Source organism: Leucoraja erinacea, chromosome 26 (assembly GCF_028641065.1).
Source record: "Leucoraja erinacea ecotype New England chromosome 26, Leri_hhj_1, whole genome shotgun sequence".
Taxonomy (NCBI): Eukaryota; Metazoa; Chordata; class Chondrichthyes; order Rajiformes; family Rajidae; genus Leucoraja; species Leucoraja erinaceus.
Genome location: NC_073402.1, coordinates 22,094,921 through 22,115,585, shown reverse-complemented (window position 1 = coordinate 22,115,585; position 20,665 = coordinate 22,094,921). Strand labels below are relative to the sequence as shown.

The 20,665-nt window shown below is 37.9% G+C and overlaps 2 protein-coding genes across 5 annotated transcripts in view; one reads left to right on the top strand and one right to left on the bottom strand.

The window, feature by feature from the left end:
- Positions 1 to 10,909, top strand: part of LOC129709790 (mannosyl-oligosaccharide 1,2-alpha-mannosidase IA-like) — an 86,793-nt gene extending 75,884 nt beyond the window's left edge. The window contains exon 12 of the mRNA XM_055656380.1: positions 212 to 10,909. Coding sequence (XP_055512355.1) covers positions 212 to 341 — 130 coding nt within the window. The 3' untranslated portion in view covers positions 342 to 10,909. The remainder of the gene's footprint in view (positions 1 to 211) is intronic.
- A 2,702-nt stretch (positions 10,910 to 13,611) lies between these two features.
- rnf19b (ring finger protein 19B) overlaps positions 13,612 to 20,665 on the bottom strand; it is a 108,312-nt gene continuing 101,258 nt past the window's right edge. For 3 of the 4 annotated variants that reach the window (XM_055656376.1, XM_055656377.1, XM_055656379.1), the window contains 2 exons: positions 18,740 to 18,874; positions 13,612 to 16,866 (listed from right to left, as the gene is read on the bottom strand). In XM_055656376.1, coding sequence (XP_055512351.1) covers positions 16,425 to 16,866; positions 18,740 to 18,874 — 577 coding nt within the window. In that variant the 3' untranslated portion in view covers positions 13,612 to 16,424. Of the gene's footprint in view, positions 16,867 to 18,735; positions 18,875 to 20,665 lie in introns of those variants that run through there. The other variant, XM_055656378.1, reaches the window with a different exon arrangement.

Here is a 20,665-nt window from a genome sequence, read left to right as displayed (position 1 = left end):
AGACAAACAGATACTCTCACATAGATACCGTGTAATTCAAACGATTGAAAATCATTTTTTTGGAAACCCTCTCATAATGTTTAAATTGCATTTCCACTCAGATAATGGCAATGTGGAAATAATATGGTTATGTCATAGAATAGAGCATTCTGCTTTACAAATATTTCTGGTTGCAAATTAACCCTTCTCTTTATTTCCCTCCTAAAACTAGGTACCTTTACGTGCTATTCTCTGAAGATGAATTGCTGTCTCCAGAACATTGGGTGTTTAACACAGAAGCCCATCCACTACCTGTAATACGCAGGAATACACAGGAACAAGTGATCACAAATGATCAGTAAACATTCTATCCTGAAGAAAGGATAATCTTTATCAGTCCTTGGGGTTGAAATAAATTTCCTTTCCAGTAAAGGACCTTTATTGACATAAGTAGAAATTAGTTGACAGCAATTTAATTGATGTGTTGTGGTATTTGATCTGTTCAGGACACATTGATTTCCTCTATGAGGAGTTGCATGGCCTGTTGTCTGCTTGTGGTGGGCCACCCTTTAAAGCCAAGTCTCAGAAATACACCATTTATACCCAAGGTTTCAACAGAGGGAGAATGCAAACATCAAATTGACTGTTCATTTTAACCAAAGGATTGAAATTTCACACAATTACTGTAAAGTATTTACTTACTCCCTTTTTCATTTTATAAAAAAAAACATGTATCTGTATAAAGCAAAGTAAATGGATATTTGGTTGTTTATGTTTATAATTATATTAGCACCTCTGGTTTAATTGACAAAATATTGCTTTGACATTATCAACTGGGTACCCGAGGTTCCATTATCCAATAATAATGCCCTGTTTTTTTGGCAAGAAAACTGGTTTGTGTATCTGCATAAGATGTCTTTGTGTGCTGCTTTTACACATTTGTTAATTATTATTTTAAACATTTAGCAATTCTGTCGGAGCGCAGACAATAACATAAAGTAAATTAGTCAACCAGTGAACTGAAAAGGTGGAAATTAAATATTATAGTGAACCTCCTCTTCAGTTGGAGCAAGTTGGCTGTCCATTTTATACGTAGCCAATTTTCCAGTATCTAAATAAATGTCACAATTTAATGCTTATATTTTTATATTACAATATTAACTCCATTGTTTTTCAATCTATACAAAATGGAACAGAATTTTCTGTAATATTTTTAATCCACCTATTTTATTTGATAATGACATTGGAATATTAATTTTGTAGGTTATTCAATCCAAATGTACCATTTAATGATCATAACTGCTAATGGCAGGTTTTACACACATCTCTCAAAAACAATAGACATTTTCATTAGATATTACATCCTGACATTTCTGATCCATTTTACATGTACAATTTGATCATGATATCAGTATATTATGCCATTTATCTTGCTCATGGTTATTCTGCATAGTTACATTCTGATCCCAGTTGTATGTTTATACTGTTTCACTGTATATCATTTATATATTAAGTTCAGTTTTCTGATGTCATTCATGAATCAATATTTTGGCTAATTACAAGCATATGGAAATGACAATAGAAACGATCCACAACATTCCACACATCGCGCATTACGACCTACCCATTCTCCTCAACCCAGAACTATTTTATCTTCTGGGAGAGGGGCAACCAGCTAAAAATATGAGGCCAGTTGTGGGAGAACAAAAAAAGTTATCTTTCAGCTCCCTGAGTCTTTTCCTAGTGCATGAGATTACCCGTACCCTGATTTACTTTGCAATTTATCTACAAGCTACACGTTTTGATCATGTCTCACATGACACTGGTAAAGAATCTTCAGCTCACTGGGCCAATGTCAGTGTTCATTGTCTACTACAATTTCAAATACTTTGTATAATTTTATACTTCAATTACTGAATAATTATAGATGTTTGGTTTTCAAGGAATTTCTTGAAGGGTCCAAATAGTGGATGTGAGTTACATATGATCCAGGCTGCTGTCTACGTACCAATAAGTCTTTCTAAACTATGCGTTGCAAAATCAGCTGGCCACATTTGGCCCACCTGGTTGCCTTGTATGCCAGGCCCATCACTAACTTGAAGAAGGTCTGATGCTTATCCAGTGTTAGGCCATGTCCATATGCATTCTATTTGGGGCGCTACAGACATAAAGCCTTGTGCCCGCACCCCTACCTGTCCCCAGGTCCCACCCACCATTTCCTGCCATCTCAATGTCCTGTCAAACCCTAGGCAACAAGTCTGCTAACACTGGATTTGAGGGGCAGCAGGAAGTATTTGGCAGAGAGTAAGGCTGAAGCGAGAGAGCTATACACTTGAGGGGAATGGTGGTGGAAAGGTGAGAGATGGAAGAGTGTAGCCCAATAAAGGAGAAGTGGGAAGAGAAGAGCTGAGAATGGGAATAGTGATGCAAAAGGCTTTTCAAATGTTGTGAACTAAGCTGCATAGTGTCCTATACTATGAACAGTGTGCTTGCAATCACTTGGACAGAGAACTGTTTCTGAAAAGATGCTAGAAATATTTTTAAGAAACATTTTTTGCCTAAAATTGAAGTTCTTAAACGAGGTATCAACTTATGCTGCTGTGCAACTTATAGTTTACATTCATTCAATAAGTGTGGGTATGGCGGGCAGTCAGCATTTAATTCCAAATTTCCCCTTGAGAAGGGTGAGCTGCCATTGTAAACTGCTGCTGTTCTTGAGGTGTGGGCATATTCTCAAAGCTGTTAACGAGGGTATTCAGATCCAGCAATGGTGAAGGAATGGAAATATGTTTCTCAGTCAGGAGGGTGTGTGTCTTGGAAGATAACTTCCAGGTAGTGGTGTTCCCGTGCTTTTGCTTCCCTAGTTCTTCTAGGTCATAGGTTTGGAAGATGCTGTCTAAGTTGCTGCAAGGCATCCAGTACATGGTACAGACAGTCCCTACTGTGTGTCGGTGGTGGAATGAGTGAATGGTTGTGAATGGGATGTCTATTAAGCTGGCTGCTATGTTCTGCATAATGTTGAGTTCCTTGAGTGGTGTTGAGTCTGCATTCATCCAGGCAAGTAAAGAGTATTCCATCACGCTCCTGACTTGAACCTTGTAGATGGTGGAAACGCTTTGGGGGAGTTAGAAGGTGAGTTACTCACCACAGGATTTCTAGTCTCTGACCTGCTCGTAGCCGCATTGTATATTTAGTTTCTGGTCAATGGTAACCACCAGGATATATAGTGGGGGATTCAGTGATGATAATCCTTTTGAATGTCACCATTCTCTGGAAACCAAATCACCTTTCAAAATATGCTTTAGTCACCATATGGGTAACAGTTTCTTATAACTATGATAAAACCTTGCCCTTCTGTCAAATCATCACCAACCAGTGATAACTATCTTTCTTTACTTAAACTCTAACTTTCCATAAATGAATAACAATTCTATTAGGTCTCCCTTAGCCCTTTGTGTTCCAGTAGAACATTCAATAATTTGTCATGCCTTTTTTCATAACTCTTACCATTTTAAGAAACATTGAGGTAAAATGCAGGATTCTCTTTACAGAGTTTTTTTCCCTTCCCATTATGGGTCTAAAACCATATTTGGCACAACAGCTGTGGCCTTACCAATGACTTGAACAGATACCACATTTGCTCTTTGTTGCTACATTGAATGCTATGGACAATCCCAAAGCACCATATGACTTTTCATTGCTTTTTTATGGCCCGTGATGGAATGTTAGTAGGTGAAGCCACTTTATTTTTTACCACTTCTTGGCAGTATGTAATCGAGGAGGTGTGGGTGTTGGTTTGGGATGCATGTTGTGTGGAAGGTGGATACTGCATTTTTATTGTTCCATTTTGTGGCCCTGTCTCCCAAAGCACAAGCTATTAAAATCACACAGGTTGATACAAGCCTTTATCTTTTGTATTCAAAGAATACTGTAATAATACCATCAACAATCATTTCTGTATCTTGGTAGAGTAAGAAACAAAATAGTTAAGCAGTTTCCAAGGTACCAGAATGTGCATAACTATAGATTTAGATCCGGTTTAGAATCTATTTTGCTCTAGCTTAGTGACAGTATTTTTCATATAAAGAGGAATTCTGAAATTATATCTATAATTAGAAAAATATTGCATTTAACATTTATTTCCATTGACCGGTTTTGTAATATCATTACACCCTGCCTCCATCTGTGCCATACGAGTGCTGTTAATATTTTTTAAATCTAAAATGAATAATAGAAAACACACCAGATAATGTGCAAAAAAACTTTTTTTCAAAAGGGGTAGCCACAGAATATATATGAGCAAAAATTCTCGGGCATCTTTTACTTCCTTTTAAAGTGGTCTCTTTGTCGCTGGGTATTTGTAGCACTGGCAGGAAACTAATAACCTTCCATTTATTTCCCATTGCTGTGCCGGGCCAACTTTCAAACTGTTTAAATTCTTCTTCTTAGATAGTCCATTGGGACTTGCTTTCTTTTGTAGGTTCTGTGGTAATGGATGAGGCCAATGGGGGAACTGCAGACTCTTCCACAGATAAGGCAGAAAGTGCCTCATGTGCCAGAAGTGCTGCTTAGTGGGACTTTGGCATGATCCCAGATGCTCTTTTTCCACTTTAAGCAGCGTTTTCCCACTATAAGCAGCTTTAAGGATTTTGAAGTGTTGTGAGGGACTGTAATTGCATTCCTTTAAATACCACATGCCTTAATGTTTGTAAAAAAAGTCTTTTATAAGGTGTTTTCTCAAACACCTTTTGCAATTCTAGTGTACAATTTTGTATTTCCTTTTAAGTTCTGTAAATTCGTCATACAAATCAATTACATTTGTTGAGCGTAATCTGGCTGACTGACTACATCAAGACATAAATTCTTCACAAATTGCTGCACATTAAGGATCTAAATAGGCTATTCAATTACGTTCCCTGCTTTGGTCCACTTCCAGCTTTTTTCTCATTTATAGTTGCAATGATTTTTTACTGATCACATTTATGTGTTTGCAGTTTCATTGTTTGTGATGCAAGTACATTTTACCAGAGATTAATACGAATGTAATTGTGCGATCATTTGGTTAGTCATTTAGCAAATGAATGCAATTATTGTAAAACTTCTTCATTTTTTATGTTACTGTGATAGAGAACGGCGGATTTCTTTTATTCAAAATGATTTAATGTCTAAGTGTATGGAAGTAGTTTCAGAACAAGATCTCGACCCGAAACGTCACCTATTCCTTTTCTCCAGAGATGCTGCCTGACCCGCTGAGTTACTCCAGCACTTTGTGTATATCTTTAGTCTTTATATGGGCTCTAGTATTTAACACAGATGTGTTAAACGATTAGTGACATTGAATTCCTCAAAAAATCCTCTTCAATGTTAATAATTTCATAATGTTGTGTTTTTGGAAATAATCAATGTGTCAAACAGCGTCAGTGGAAAAAAACACGTCTGACCAAAGTGTTCCAATGAGAGATTAGCAGCTGAAACGGTGCCTTGGTTTCTTATTCTGCAGATGTTGCGTGAGTTCTTGAGCATTTCCAGTATTTCCTGCTTTATTTAGATTTCTGTCTTTTGAAGTTTGAGGATTTAATAACATCTTTTTATTACCTTTGATCATTTATATTCATTCCAATATCTTGAATGATATTACCCACTTTTTATAATTATAATTGATCTCAATGACTAGCAGCAGGCACACCTTCCGTGTACCACAGTTCCAATTGGTTGAAACACATTTTCCCAGTGCCTGAGGAGCTCATATCCGCTTCTTCCATCAGTTGTACCCTTTTGCCTGCTTCTCATGTCAATGTCCTATTCACTGGATGTGCAATCAAATTATAATAGATAAACAAAACCCAAGTGTGAACCTTATTGTAGTCAGAATGAAGTTCAATACTTTTTTCTTTTCTAAATCACACCTTCCACTTAGTTTGGTTTACTACTCCCCAAGTTGAGTTTCTTGGCATTTTAATAGCTATTTAATGAGTGTGAGATTTTTTTTCTTTTATCTTAGAGAAGACATACCATTATAGATCCTATCTAATTTTCATTTAAAGCGAGACTGTATACTTCACTCTTCTCCAATGCTATACCCATCTGTCTATATCTTTCTGCCTGTTCATCTAATCTCATTGTAATAATACTGCATTCACCTGCTGTTTAAACATTTATATAGCACTCAAATGGTGTTTAAGCTTTAATACTATGATCACCTTGTCCCTGCCTGCACTTTAATACTCTGCTCACCTTTCTCTCTGTGCTTTCTCATATGACATTCCTATAGTTTCTGCAGTTAAGACCTGGCTTTCCGTGAGTCTACATTCACATAGCTGCCCTGTCATTTTTTTTAAAATTTTAATATGCCACTTCCTGTGTTTTACTACACTTTAACACTCTCTTCAGCGTCTCAGTGCAGATCAATATTTTATTTCATCCTAGACTAAAACGCTAACCGAATAATGCATTTTTTCCCCCAATATTTTCTTCTGGGGTAAAATGATAATGACTATTTTCATAACATTTCACAAAAATTGGGTATTTAACCGAACTTCTCAGTGTGAGTCAGTCACCCATAAGCCCGGTTGTGATTTCTGCATCAGGAATGCACAAGATGATGATCATTCCCCATTAATGTTCAGGGGTAGTACTACATTGTCCTGCGAGACACTGAAGGCAACTTGGTCTCCTCAGTGCTGAGGCGGGCTGGGTTACAAACACATGTTTCCAGAATTCTCTCCATCTCTACCTTCAAAGGTGCAGAGCTCTGATTTCACACCCCTTTGCCTCCCAACTCCATCATATTCACACCACAAACTCAGTTTGGCATGTCAGCACCAATACTTGTCTGCAGTTAAGTACATTTCTCTGGAGACAAATACTCATGTCCCTAAATATGCCACTCAGCTTCTTTCTGCATTTTAATACTCCCCGCATATTTCTATAAGTGCACTTTAACACTCAAACAACATCTCCTCTGCACTTTAATTGCCACTCATCTTGATTCTGCACTTTAATCTCTCCATCATCTGGCCACGATGCACTTTAACATTTCCTGTCTCCACCTCTTACCTGGTCCTATTACCCTTTAATACTCTCCTCACTTGAGATTGTTTAAAAATACTCTCCTGAACAGTTTAGAGTTCACTTTAGTTTTCCTCTTACTTCAACTTTCTCATCACCTAATCTCAGTGCACTTTAAAGCTAATCATCAATATGGGTAGGGCTGACATTCTATTAATAGGAGGGACTATTTTGCAGCCATGTGTGTGGCTGCACATTCCTGGTATGGGATCCATCTGTGCTGGAATATTTTTGTGTCAATCTCTACCCTACTTTATCCAAATTATTTAAACTTCAAATATAAGTTAGCATTTCATTATTGTTAACCAGATTTCGAATATTCAAAATAATGATAGCTGCTGACAGTTGATTCAACCCTGTGAGAAAACTTGGGAGGTGGAACTGAGGCAAAATGGCAAGATTTAAAAACTGCTTCATTTTAAGGGCTGAATTCTCTGACTTGGTTGTTCTCCTTTGGTGTTGACGCACATACCCAGATTCTTGTACAACTTTTTGTAAATCCTTATCCTGTTCCACCAAATAATAAACTGTTTAGAGTGGGAGCCCATTCTTTCGCCTTCAGGTGTACTTGCTTGTCTCCTCAGAACTACCATATTTGCTTGGAAAGGAAACCATTGGTGAAGGTTGTAGTATTAAAATACAAATGGTATTTTCCAAATAGTACAGGTCAGCCAAATCATGAAAACTGTCCATGCCTGTGAAAAACGGTCAACAATTTACCTAGAAAAAACCATGTCCTCTGCACTTAAGCTGCCCCTGTCATAGAAAGTTAGATTTTTTTTCCCCAGGGTGGAAATGTCAAATACAAGAGACATTTAGATACATGAACTAGCAGGAAATAGTGAGATGTGGACCATGTGCAGGCAGATGAGATTAGTTAGATTGGCATTATGGTTGTTACAAGCATAGGCCAAGGGGCCTGTTCCTGTGTTGTCCTATTTTATGTATATATTAATATGGCACTTTTGGAATTACAATTTGGAGTTGAAATTAATTGAAGCCACGATAATGCATTTAAATTGCAAGTGCAATGGCCCATTTTTACCATTATCAGCCATAGAATTTTGAGTCTGCAAAGAGACTACATAAGTAAATGCAAAGCTTAGCAGTGTTATTTCTAGAACATCTGAATACAGATGTTGTATCTGAAGATGGGTTATTCTCAAGAATAGTCAGAAATAATTCAAGAAATTATAATCTTGATTTTTAGTTTCATTGCTTCACATATAATTTACCTCTAGATTACTCTTTAAAGTCAGTCAAGATTTCCTTCCATTGTCTCTCATTCCTCATTAAAATCTATTTCAACGTTTCCAGACCCATTAATGTACCTTCTAGTATCTTTAATGACAGATATTGGAAAATCTATAGTGTGATGGAGTATTTAAAGTCCACTTCATTTACTTTCAATACGTTTAACAGTAATCATGAAAGGAAGTATGAAATTCATCAGTACAATATTATTATCAATCAATATTAATTCAAATAAGTAGTTGACAAGTGTTCAGACAAAGCACTGCTCTCAAGAATGGATGATTAGGATTATTCTATATTTAATGATAGAGCTTCTTGTTTTCAAGGGAGATCAGCTAAATTAGGACCAAGCGTAGGTCTAGTCAGGGTCTTTCTAGCTGAGGCTCAATTCCATACTAGATTCCAAGGCAGAATAGATGGAATCCATCCAATCTGCACTGTTTTTTTCTGAACTGACGGGCAGTTAGTTCTATTCTCGTTCTCGGTCTTTGCTTTAAGCCGTGCAGAGCTTTTCTTCTCAAGTAGTTATCACATTCCCTATTGAAAGTTACTAATAAATTGTGCCATTGATTCCCAAGTCTCAACTAGTTGTTCTATAAAAACACATTGCAAATAAATTATTGACCCTACAATTTCTCTATTTTATTTAAAGCTTTCATGATTGTAAGTATCTTGACCAAATCTTATCCTTCTCTGTACTGAAATGGGCAACTCCAGCTTATCCATGCTACATGCTTAACCGTGAACCCCCTTTGGCCATCCTGTAATGAGACATCTCTCCTGTAATGTCTTCAGTCTCATGTCCTTCAAAGCCAGAATAGGCAGAGAAGAGGGTTATAGGCAGTAAAGTGTTGAGGCTCAGGTCGAAAGACCAATGGTCTTTTTGAATGGAGAGGCAAGTTTGAGATGCGACATGGCCTACTTCTGCCAAGATTTCTTGTGGTAATAATCCAAGACACCACAATTTTTTTTCCATATTATTGTTTCTACAAGTTCCCCACTATTAAAATTAAACAGTCTGCACTATTTTCTTGGGACTGAATCAAAGCTATCAAAATAGTTATTGATCTATTCAGAATATTTTCTGTTGATTAAGATAATATGCTGTGAGACATCCTGGACAGAGTTTAGTCTAAACACAAATTATTTTGATATTGATTGACAATAACTTGACTACAATGAAGTGAATGGATCATTGAAACACTCTTAGTCATATAGATCATGGATTTGGGATAACTAAAATAATTATCTTTTTAACTAATCATAGGAACATTTTGAGAAACATTGTTTAATGTGGAACAATGTTCAATTCTGTTATCTCATCAGGTTACTTAATTATCAACATGCAACAATGGCTCGGGTGGATATATTAAAATGTCAATAATCACTGACCTAACAAGTGCATGTATTGACTCAATAAGTGTTGTCCCTGTGCATTTTGTGTTGGTCCTTAACATTTAGGACCCACATCAGGTTAATGTGAAGTATAAGCAATAATCTGAAGCACATCGAATTCTAACTCATAGCTTTGATGCATGGAGAATGGGAAAATAGAAAATTCAACAGTAACTGTTTTGCTTTTGTTTGTTAGCTCTGGGTTTAAGTATTCAACGGTCCTCTAGCTATTTCATCCTTGAGTCTTGAAAGCATAGCATCCAGCAAACTAACTGATATTACATTTCAATTCATTGTGCTTGATTCTTGGTTTATATTGTATTTTTGCAGTAGTTGTACCTATTTGTCACATAATAATGCAGGAATAACATTTTAAAGTTGACATTCTTTAAAACCCTTGGTAGATTAATTATTTTTTTCATTTGACATGTACCTTTGGTAGATTAATTAATTTCCTCTGGCATATGGATTTTGAAAATCAGTACATGCCAAATGCTGGCCTAATCAAGAAGTATTATTTCCTTATGAATTGAATCCAATATACAGATAATTCCTAAATGATTTTGTTTTGTCTTGGTGCATTTGTGCTGTCAAATTCATGTCACTCAAAGCTAATATGAGCTCTAAGGGAAAAACAGTGGAGTTTACGAAGAGCAATGTAATTTTAATTCCCTCATAATTAGTAGATCTACTTATATCATTTTATGAAATGTTAAGTGTTACTTGTGCAATGCATTACATGGTTTTGTGCACTGAATGCATAACAGTATATATACATTGAATTGACTTGTGTTTTATACATAGCTTTGCACATTGCAAGATGGAAGAGTTAAATGAAAAAAATATTTGTGTGTTAATGCTGTGCTGGTGTGCTTGGAGATGAGCTGGAATAAAGAGAGGACATAACTTTATTTTATGTTATAAGGTATTTTAATTTTTGTAGGAATATTTATGCATTATATTTAATTTTAGAACAAATAATAATGTGTTCTAGGTTTGTGTGGATAAATATTGTGAATTTCTGTTAAAAAATTAATTGAAACTCACTGCAAGATTGTAAAGGATGCAAAACTGATGTGAATTTTTCTAGTGCTTTAAAAAATGTAATTTTTCCAATTATAAAAGACCAAGATATGTAATAAGTTTGGTATATTGTAACTAATAACCTTTATAATTAAAGATTGATATATTACCACAGATAATATCAAAACTGTTCTGGCCATCAGATGTTGTTTATTTGTCTTTTTCCTTTGTTATCCAATTCTGTTTAAATCAATTTTTTTCTGAAAATCCTTATCTTTATCTTCTCTGACATTCACATTACCTGCAACAAATGCTGGATGGAATTTCATTACAAATTTAAACTAGAGTATATAGATGCACAAATCTGACATGAAAATAAATACTTTATTTGCAGGAAAATATTTGAACTAATAAATACTGTTCCTCAAGTATCGGTACCATTTTTCCCCCAACTTGTTTTACACCATCTGTTTCCCTGTGCAATCTATTTTGCATGAATCAATTTTGGATATTTGATATGCAATGGGACCTAATATTTAGGTCCCATTGCAGGTTTTAATAGTCAAGCAGATTTTAAATGCACAAATTTCTGAGTTTTTCTTGTGTCCTGTCTTATTTTAAATTAACTAGTTTTCTTTTTTTTTAGTATGACTGCCTTTTCTTCCTTAATGACTTGGTTCATTGGCCATTCCACTGAAACACCTTTGTATGAACAATGAGCTTCAAACCACTTAACTTCTACCAAGAACGACATAGACAGTAGACACATGAGAACATCACTATGTTAGTTTCACTCTGAGGTGCACACCATCTGACTTGGAAATTTATCACCAATTTTACTGTAGCTGGTCTAAATCGTGGAACCTTCCCACCAAGAAGGATTGCAGAGTTCAATAATTTTCTCATGAGCAAATATGCCAGCCAAACTAGTAACGCCCAGGTCCCCAAAAGCATTATAGATGTACAACCAGGAAAAGATTAATTAAAGCCACATGGGTCCTTCAAACAGTGACAGAAGAATTTATGTTTAGAATAAAGAAAATATTTTTGCTTGGGAGCCTGAAGAAGGATCCCAGCCAGAAACATTGTCTAACCATTCCCTCCACAGATGTTGCATGACCCACTGAGTTCCTCCAGATTTCAGCATCTGCAATCACATATCTCCAAAAAAGATTTTGTGTTAGTTTCTGGAAATAATGGGGGACAACAACTATAGTAAATGAGGAATTCAAATTGATTAACATTAAAAAAAAATACTTGTATTGGAGACGTTAATGGACCCGATGTGCTGCATACTAGAACTTTGAAGGCAGTGGTTATTCCTACTCGCTGCTTTCTGTTTCCTCAATCTCCATCCCATGCTAGTGTATTGCCCGCACACTCACTTTCACCAGCTTTTGTGTAGCATCGTCAAGGCCTTCTTAAAACCCATATTCGTCCCATCTATTAGTTCTCCCTAATCTATTCTATGCTTTACAACCTCAAACACAAGTGGACTTTTAGAAATCCATGTTGACTCTGTCCAAGAACCCTGTTGTCATGTCTTAATAAAGGCTTCCAGAATTTTCCTCATTATCGTCAGTCCAAGTGATCAATAGTTACGTGCTTCTTTCCTAACGTGATTTAATTTGCAATTTTCAATGTGAGGATTATTCAAGGATCATTGAAATTTTGAAAGATTGTTTCTCAGTGGAAAGGGGGAATGGAATTAAAACGTTTCTCAAAGTTAAAAGGGAGGATGTGGTCAATCAGAATCTCAAGAGTATTTTGGAGAAAGAAATCAAGATTAGATGGAGCATGAGATACTTGACGGGTTGATCAAAGATAATTGCAAGTATTCAGTTCAGTCAGCATCATTTTGGTGGCATATTCTCCATTACTCCTGTGTGTGTGTATGTGAGTTGCATGTGTGTCTAGACTATACCAGGTTGTTGTGCTCTGAAGGAGGAACCATGAAGTGTTATACTACCACCTTGTGGCCAGCCGTGACATACCAGACAATGTCATGCACAAAAAGGTTGAGGCAGCCTATTTACAATTATTATTTCCTGTGTTCAGTGATTTCCCTCCTAGCCAAATTTCTGGATTAAATTCCAATTTGTCCCAGATTACTGTGGCTCCCTCCAAAACTGCCAATGTGCATAAGTTAACATCCAAGGCTACACTTCAATCATCGCCATCTTCCAGGCCCATTATGCTTGGCTAGGGCAATTTATTCATTTTTCCTTTGGAGTTGAGTCTTGTCTCTGCTGTTATATTTACTGGGCTTGTGGGTCTGGCCTAATTGTTCATTAAACCACAGTGAAAAATGAAAAAAATCTTGCATAATTTTAATTTAGCGTGATTAAGCTGATTTAAGTTGCTTCACCTAGCTAGTCCCACTTGTCTCTGCACCTGGCCCATATCCCTCTGAACCTTTCCTGTCCAAGTGTATTTTTAACTGTTTAATTATGTTTAATTGTACATGTTTCTTCCACTTCCTTGCATAGCGTTAAGGCGGGGGAAGATGAAGCAAGTTTGTTGTAGGTATCTGAACATGCTTCTGAAGGAGATGGCATCAACAGATACAATAACAACATTTAAGAGGCTTTTAGACAGGCATATTGTAGTGTATATAATGGTAACTGTAACTTTAAGAACTGAGTACTCGAATGGTATGACGTGTCGTGATATATTCATTATCATCAGTCTCGTGAATATTTGTGAGTGTGCGCAGTGTACTTTGTAAAATAAAGATAACCCACACTGGCAGCAGCATGTACTGAAAACCTGAGCTTTGTTGTTATCTACATGCTAAAGCCGTAATATATTACACATGACCAGGCAAGGAATGACATCCATGTGTAAGCAGATGGGATTAGTTTAAATTGACATCATGGTCGGCACATAAAATTGTGAGCTGAAGGGCCTGGTCTTGTGTATGCTGTTTTGTATTTCAAACCCATCTCTTCTCACTACTCTTTCCTTCCTTCAAGCCCCAGTTCTCCTTCATTCGTTTTTCAATTCCACTTTCCCCTTTACCATTTACCAGTCCTGCCCCAAACTGTCAGTGGTCGCGGGATGCGGATTTGTTGTGAAGGGCATTTGTTTAAGGCAAGGGATGGTGGGAATAGCAGTGTTGGCACTAGTTCATCAGGTTACCATTGATACAGTTTTAAGTACAGCTTCCTTTTGGTTCTCCAAGTAAGGTCATGATATTTCACGGATAAGATTCATACAGCACGTAATAGATCCTTTTAAGATACAGGGAAACTCATTAACGCAATTAGTCTTCTGATAATGAATGATAAGTTAGTTTAGACAAGCCACAGTGATGGGACAAATTAGAATGCCTGGTTTTGTGCATGTTTCCTGAAATCACTCATTTATGCTCGAGTAGAGTTGATGTACAGCCATTCTAGAACAGGGAGTGTTTTGCTCTTGCCTGAAATCTGAGCACATCCTCAGGGTAGGAAAAGGCAAGAAAGGCCAAGACTGAACAGGTTTTCGCAGGCAGACTATGACTGCTGGATTGCTTAATCAGTTAAAATTCAAGTCATATTCAAATGAATGTTACTTTATTTACATGAAGCAATAACAAAGATACTTAAAAGAAAACAAGCCGAACAGTTAATTCCTGCACCATAGAAGGATGAAGGTACTGAAGACCTAGAGTTTTACACTTTTTTCCAAGATTGACCATCCATGGATACAAAAAAATCCATATTATGGAAGTGTTTAAAAAAAATTCTCCTCTTCCCGTTTTAAAGGCACAGACTTGCTGCCAAATGCATCCACGGGTACCAGCAGCTTATCAGATTTCTCAAGTAAGTGCTTCGTTGAGTTTAGATGATGCAAGAGTCTGCACTCAGTGTGCTGCCAAGTATGGGAGACCTCGGAGACAAGCTCAGATACATTCTCATTTGACAGTTACGTTTAGTTTAGAGATGCAGCGGGGTAACAGGTGATTCCACGCCGGTTTGCGATCCCCATCCTCTAGCACTATCCTACTCACTTGAGACAATTTACAATTTTTGCTGAAGCCAATTAACCTACAAATATGTACGCCTTTGGAGTGTGGGATGAAACCGGAGCACCCAGAGAAAACCCATGGGGTCATTGGGAAAACATACAAATTCCATACAAACAGTCCCCGGGTCTCTGGCTTTGTCAGGCAGCAACTACTCTGCTGCACCACCCCAGTCACACACATTCAGCAGGAATCGGGACAGATCTAACTTCACGTGAGGGAATTCATGCTGGGGAACAGAGATTTCTCTTTGGGGATGTGAAAGTGTTGCCACAACTGCTTCATCAGCTCAGACCCTGGAAAACTGAAACTTAAGCAAGGCTCTATGGTTACATATATACCAGCTGCATCTTAACCAGTGGATGAGGGTGTGCTGCTTCCTACCCTTGGTTTTATAAGGAAATTTAAAAAGATCACAGAAGCATTTTAAAATCTGAGAACACCTTTGCATTTAGTTTGGTTTACGACATAAATTAACGATGGGATAGCTTTATTCATTTCATTTTCTTTCTATATAACATCACAGGAGATTGACAGGAAACAAAAATCAACAGTACTTTAAATAAAACTGTCTGATTTGAGTTACAGCAAATTGATTCCAATATTAAGTGATCTGAGGTGGAATAATCCAGGAGGAAATTCCTCAGCGGCCACTTGGAATTCTGTCAATTATAACTTGGCTCTTTGTAATCTCATCATCAGTACTGTAGTAAGATGGTTCCTGGGATACTGCAGAACATAGGTTGCTAGTATCCTTTTGGCTTTCTGGAAATGCATTTACATAATGTTGGGACAATCAAAAAAAAAACAAAATATGAAATTTCAAACTGGCCTATTAACAATGCAAAAGGAAAAATATAGATGTCCTAAATATTATTATAAACTCTGCTAATGAGCTAAATATTAATATTTTATCCCAAATTACATGATCAAATCAAACCCCGGGTTTCTTTCATTAATTCCCGTTTGTTACAGAGACAGGTGTATCTGATTCTAAAGATACTATAACACACAGCATCTGGTTTCGGTGGAGTTGACACTGGTTAATTAATTTTGCAGCATTCAGGTCAACTGTTTAGATCTAAGATCAGACTTGAAGTACCTAAAAAAATCCAAATTTAGAGCTTATTTCTTTAACCCTATAGTTACTGATGACATTTTAGGCCATTGCTCTGCACCTACTTTAACATTCACTGCCTTTGGAATCTGTTCCCTTTATAAAAAATGATTTGAAAATGAAAACGTATCAAGTTGCCCAGCAACCTAGAAAATCTCAACTTAAGCTGAGCAGAACTATTCTGAATAGTTTCTCCTCCCATGTGGGACAATCTAATTTTAAGCAGCAAAACAGGTCTGCTTAAATTCATGCAAAAGATCACTGAATTAATTTAAATCAAGAATGAAAGTGAATAAATAACATCTTTATTTACTGTATCAAAGATGATTTATTCAAAGAGGGGAAGGGGAACAAGGGGAAGGGGTCTGAAGAAGAGCCTCGACCCAAAACATCACCCATTCCTTCTCTCCAGAGATGCTGCCTGTTCCGCTGAATATCTCCAGCATTATGTGTCTACCTATGTTTTATTTAAATATGCAATAGTCTTGTATATTTAAAACAATGTAATGAACACAAAATTTCAATATTCTGAATAAGGTGCATGTTATGGGTTGATGAATTAGTGATGATTGTGCAGGTTTAGACATAATGTACCACCGTCTCTGTTTGTGGCCCACCTTGTTCAAGAACACATTCCGTTTGTTCATAGTCTTCACACTCGAAACTCTCCGTGTTCAAGAGCTTGTTATCCGAAGCTGTGATTTCCAAATGCCTGTCATGAATTGGACTGGGTGAATCACATTCATCAGAACTAATGTCAGGAACATCATCTGACTGAGTGTCTGTGCTATTTCCATCACTTCTTATACTCTCGGGTTGAGCAAGTGTTACATCGCATGTGTTGCTTATGAGGCAATCGCTGTGGTCACTCATGAACAAGCAGTCCTTCTCTTCATGGCAAAGTCCCTCCACAGATTGAGAGTGAATGTGAAGCAATTCATTAATGCTGCTATCACTGGTAAAACACAAGTGACTGGGTTTGCTTTCAATGTCAACTTGCACTTCCAGATTGTTGCATTCCCTGTAATAAAAATGAATATTAGTTACTCCGTTTAAAGTGCTGTTACTAATTAACTGCTTGGTGGCTTTTGTTATTTCTTTTGCGAGTTTCAACCGGTTACAATAAATGTCCTGAACAAACCCAATATCTAACAAGATGAGACAGTAGTTCAGGAGTGTAACAGTCTGAACAAGTTATGCCTCGTTTCTCTCCATTTTTTAACAATGGAAGGTTGAAGCAACTAAACCTGAATGCTGCTCTTTCCTCCTAATTATGGCTATACATTCATTAATGCACCTTTGGTCTCTGCAGAAACATATTAGTTAATACAAATGAATGATTTGTTTCTGCATTTTGGGTCATCAACTTGGTTGACTTGTACAAGAGTTGACTGTTTTCCTTCAATCTTCTGAGTTTCACTAAAGGTTATCCTTACAACTATTAATTTTGGAGCTTGACTAAGGCTTTATTCTTTTAAAACACTGTTCAACGCAGAAGCAGAGACAATAAATGCGAGATTTGATAGATTGCCAATTAAACCAGCAAACTAACAATCGGTCCCAGTCATTATCTGTAAGTGTGAATATATTTTCCTTTAAAGCATGATCTTTCTTAGAACTACTCCCCCCCCTCCAGAACATAGAACAGTGCAGCCCAGGAACAGGCCCTATGGCCCACGATGTGTGGCTGAACATAATGCCAGATTGAACTAATCACTTCTGCCTGCATGTGATCCATATCCTTCCATACTCATGTGGCTTTCTAAAAGCATCTGAAATGCCATTGTCATATCTGCTTCCATCATCAACCCTGGCAGCATTTCCCGGGCACCTACTATTCTCTGGGTAAAATGCTCACCCCACACATCCCCTGCAAACTTTGCCCTTCTCCGCTTACTAGTCTGTGACATTCCCCCACTGGGGGAAAAAAGAGTATGACTGTCTACCCTATCTCTGCCTCTCAATCTCACATACCTCAATCAAGTTTCAACTCAGCCTCCAACACTCCAGAGAAAACAATCCAAGTGTGTCTAACCTCGCCTAGTAGCTAATATCCTCTAATATTTTGCTAATATTGCAACAATTTTCCTCGTAAACCTCTTCTCGACCCTCTCCAAAGCCTTCACACCCTTCCTATAATGTGGTCACCAGAACTTCACAAATTACTCCAAAGGTGGCCTAACCAGAAGTTGCACAAAGTTACAACATGACTCCCATACTCAATGCCCCGTCCTTTTTACTGCTATCTACTTTCACAAAGCTACAGACTTGGACCACAAGATCCCCCTGTACATCAATGCTAAGGTATCTGCAATTAATTGTATACTTTCCCATTACATTTGACCTCCGAAAGTGCAGCACCTCACACACAGATTAAACTCCATCGGCCATTTCTCCAAATATATCTGTAACTGATCTACATCCTACTGTGTCTTTTGAATTTGAATTTGAATTGATTTTTTATTACATGTCATTTGAACCTCAGTGAGGCTCAAACGAAACTCAGTTTCCACAGCCATACAAACAGAGACAATTCCTACAAGACATACACACAATTCAATTTACACAAACATCCATCACAGTGAATCTCCTCCTCACTGTGAAGGAAGGCAAAGTCTTTGATGTCTGCTGTTCACCAATAGACCGCTGTTCCCTATATCATGACATTGAGCCGCAAACTACTTCATTGTCTGAACAGCACCTTGGAATAAACTGAAAGTTGAGAAAGGCTTTGTGGCACTGCAAGTGCTTTCAGGATAAGTGTCGGTCATTGATATCCAGCATTAAACTCTATTTCAAACAACTCCAATTCCATGCTCTTGCGGGAAGGCTTGTTAGTTACAGTGTCGTTTGCTCATTCTCCTCTAAACATTAAGGAATGCTATGTAGCTCACCTGTCCAGTGGATTGTAGGAGCTGATGATAGAACCAGCCATAGCCCTGGTGCTGGCATTGTCACTGGTTGCCCCTAGACTGATGGAGTCTTTATGCAATTTGTTTCCTTTTTGAATGTCAGCTTGAATGTCCAGCCTGTAAAAAAAAAACATACATTGCATCACGTAGAGTCTGGGTTTGTTATCAAATCAAAAAAATCATTTGTGATTCAATTTTACATAGCAACTACAATTTAGAAGAATTAACCTGTCGAAAGAATGCCTTATTATATCAGATGGGGCAGCATGCAATATCCCATACACAACTGCCAGCCTAGCTGATAACAGAATCCTTCCACAAAATTGCAGGATAGCTTCTGCACTGCAATATGACAAGAGCAGACCATTTGATCCATTGAATGACATCTTACTATTTGTCTTAATCTGCAGCATCCCAGAATGGGCAACACAATGGCACTGAGGTGAAGTTGCTACGTCACTGCACCTGAGACACGGGTTCCATTGCAACAACGGCTGCTGACTGCATGGTGTTTGTATATTCTCCCTGTCACCGTGTGAGTTTTCTCTGGGCGCTCTGGTTTCTTCGCACATACCAAAGACTTAGGAGTGGGTGGTACACAAAAATGCTGGAGAAACTCAGCGGGTGCAGCAACATCTATGGAGCGAAGGAAATAGGCAACGTTTCGGGCCGAAACCCTTGCAAGGTTTCGGCCCGAAATGTTGCCTATTTCCTTCGCTCCATAGATGCTGCTGCACCCGCTGAGTTTCTCCAGCATTTTTGTGAACCTTCTATTTTCCAGCATCTGCGGTTCCTTCTTAAACACTTAGGGGTGGGTATTCGGTTTCCACCCTCACTCCAAAGACGTACAGGTTTGTAGGTTAATTGGCTTGGTACAAATGTATATTGTCCCTAGTGTGTGTAGGATAGTGTTAGTGTGTGGGGGTCGCTGGTCAGTGTGGACTCGGTGGGCCGAAGACCCCGTTTTTCCGCGCTGTATCTCTAAACTAAACTTGCACGTCTGTAGATTAATTGGCGTTTGTAAATTGTCCCTAGTATGTAAGATAGAACTAATGTATGGATGATCGCTGGTCAGCATGGACCTGGTGGGCAGTGGGGCCTGTTTCCACAATGTTTCTCTAAGCTAAACTCAGAATGTTGGAGAAAAAAAATCCACGAAATATACAGTGATACCAGAGCCTATTGCAGAACCTGATAAAGGGACCTCAGCCACTCTGCTCTCCAGATAAATGGTGCCTATTTGATTTTGCTCCACACTTCCCCCAGTGGCATATAGGAAGTATTGTAGGTTTTAACAATCTGAAACCGAGCTGTGATAGCAAGGATTCAGTTATCTTTTTATTTTGTACCTTATGTTCCTGCAAATCATTCCGGATGTTGTTATTACTATTGTCACTCTGTAAAAGACTATGCCATGTTGCTTCATTTTTGTTATGAAACTAGTCCAAGGGAAAACCCTAAACCTGATGACATTAGTGCTAAACGATGCAACTGGTTCATAGTCATTTCTTGCATATCTTTGGGCGACTTTCACCCTTGGTCTGAAGTGCAACATATGTTCCCCGTACCCTTTTGCCCCACCCTTTTGGCTAAAGGGATCAGGGGGTATGGAGAGAAGGCAGGTACAGGATACTGAGTTGGATGATCAGCCATGATCATATTGAATGGCGGTGCAGGCTCGAAGGGCCGAATGGCCTACTCCTGCACCTATTTTCTATGTTTCTATGTTTCTATGTAACACCCTATATTAGTTTTTTTTTTTTAAACGAGCTTCAGGAAGGCAAGGTAGCGCAGCGGTAGAGTTGCTGTCTTACAGTGGCAAAGACCCGGGTTCAATCCTGACTACGGGTGCTGTCTGAAAAGAGTTTGTACTTTCACCGCGAGTCCACATGGCTTTTCTCCAGTTTC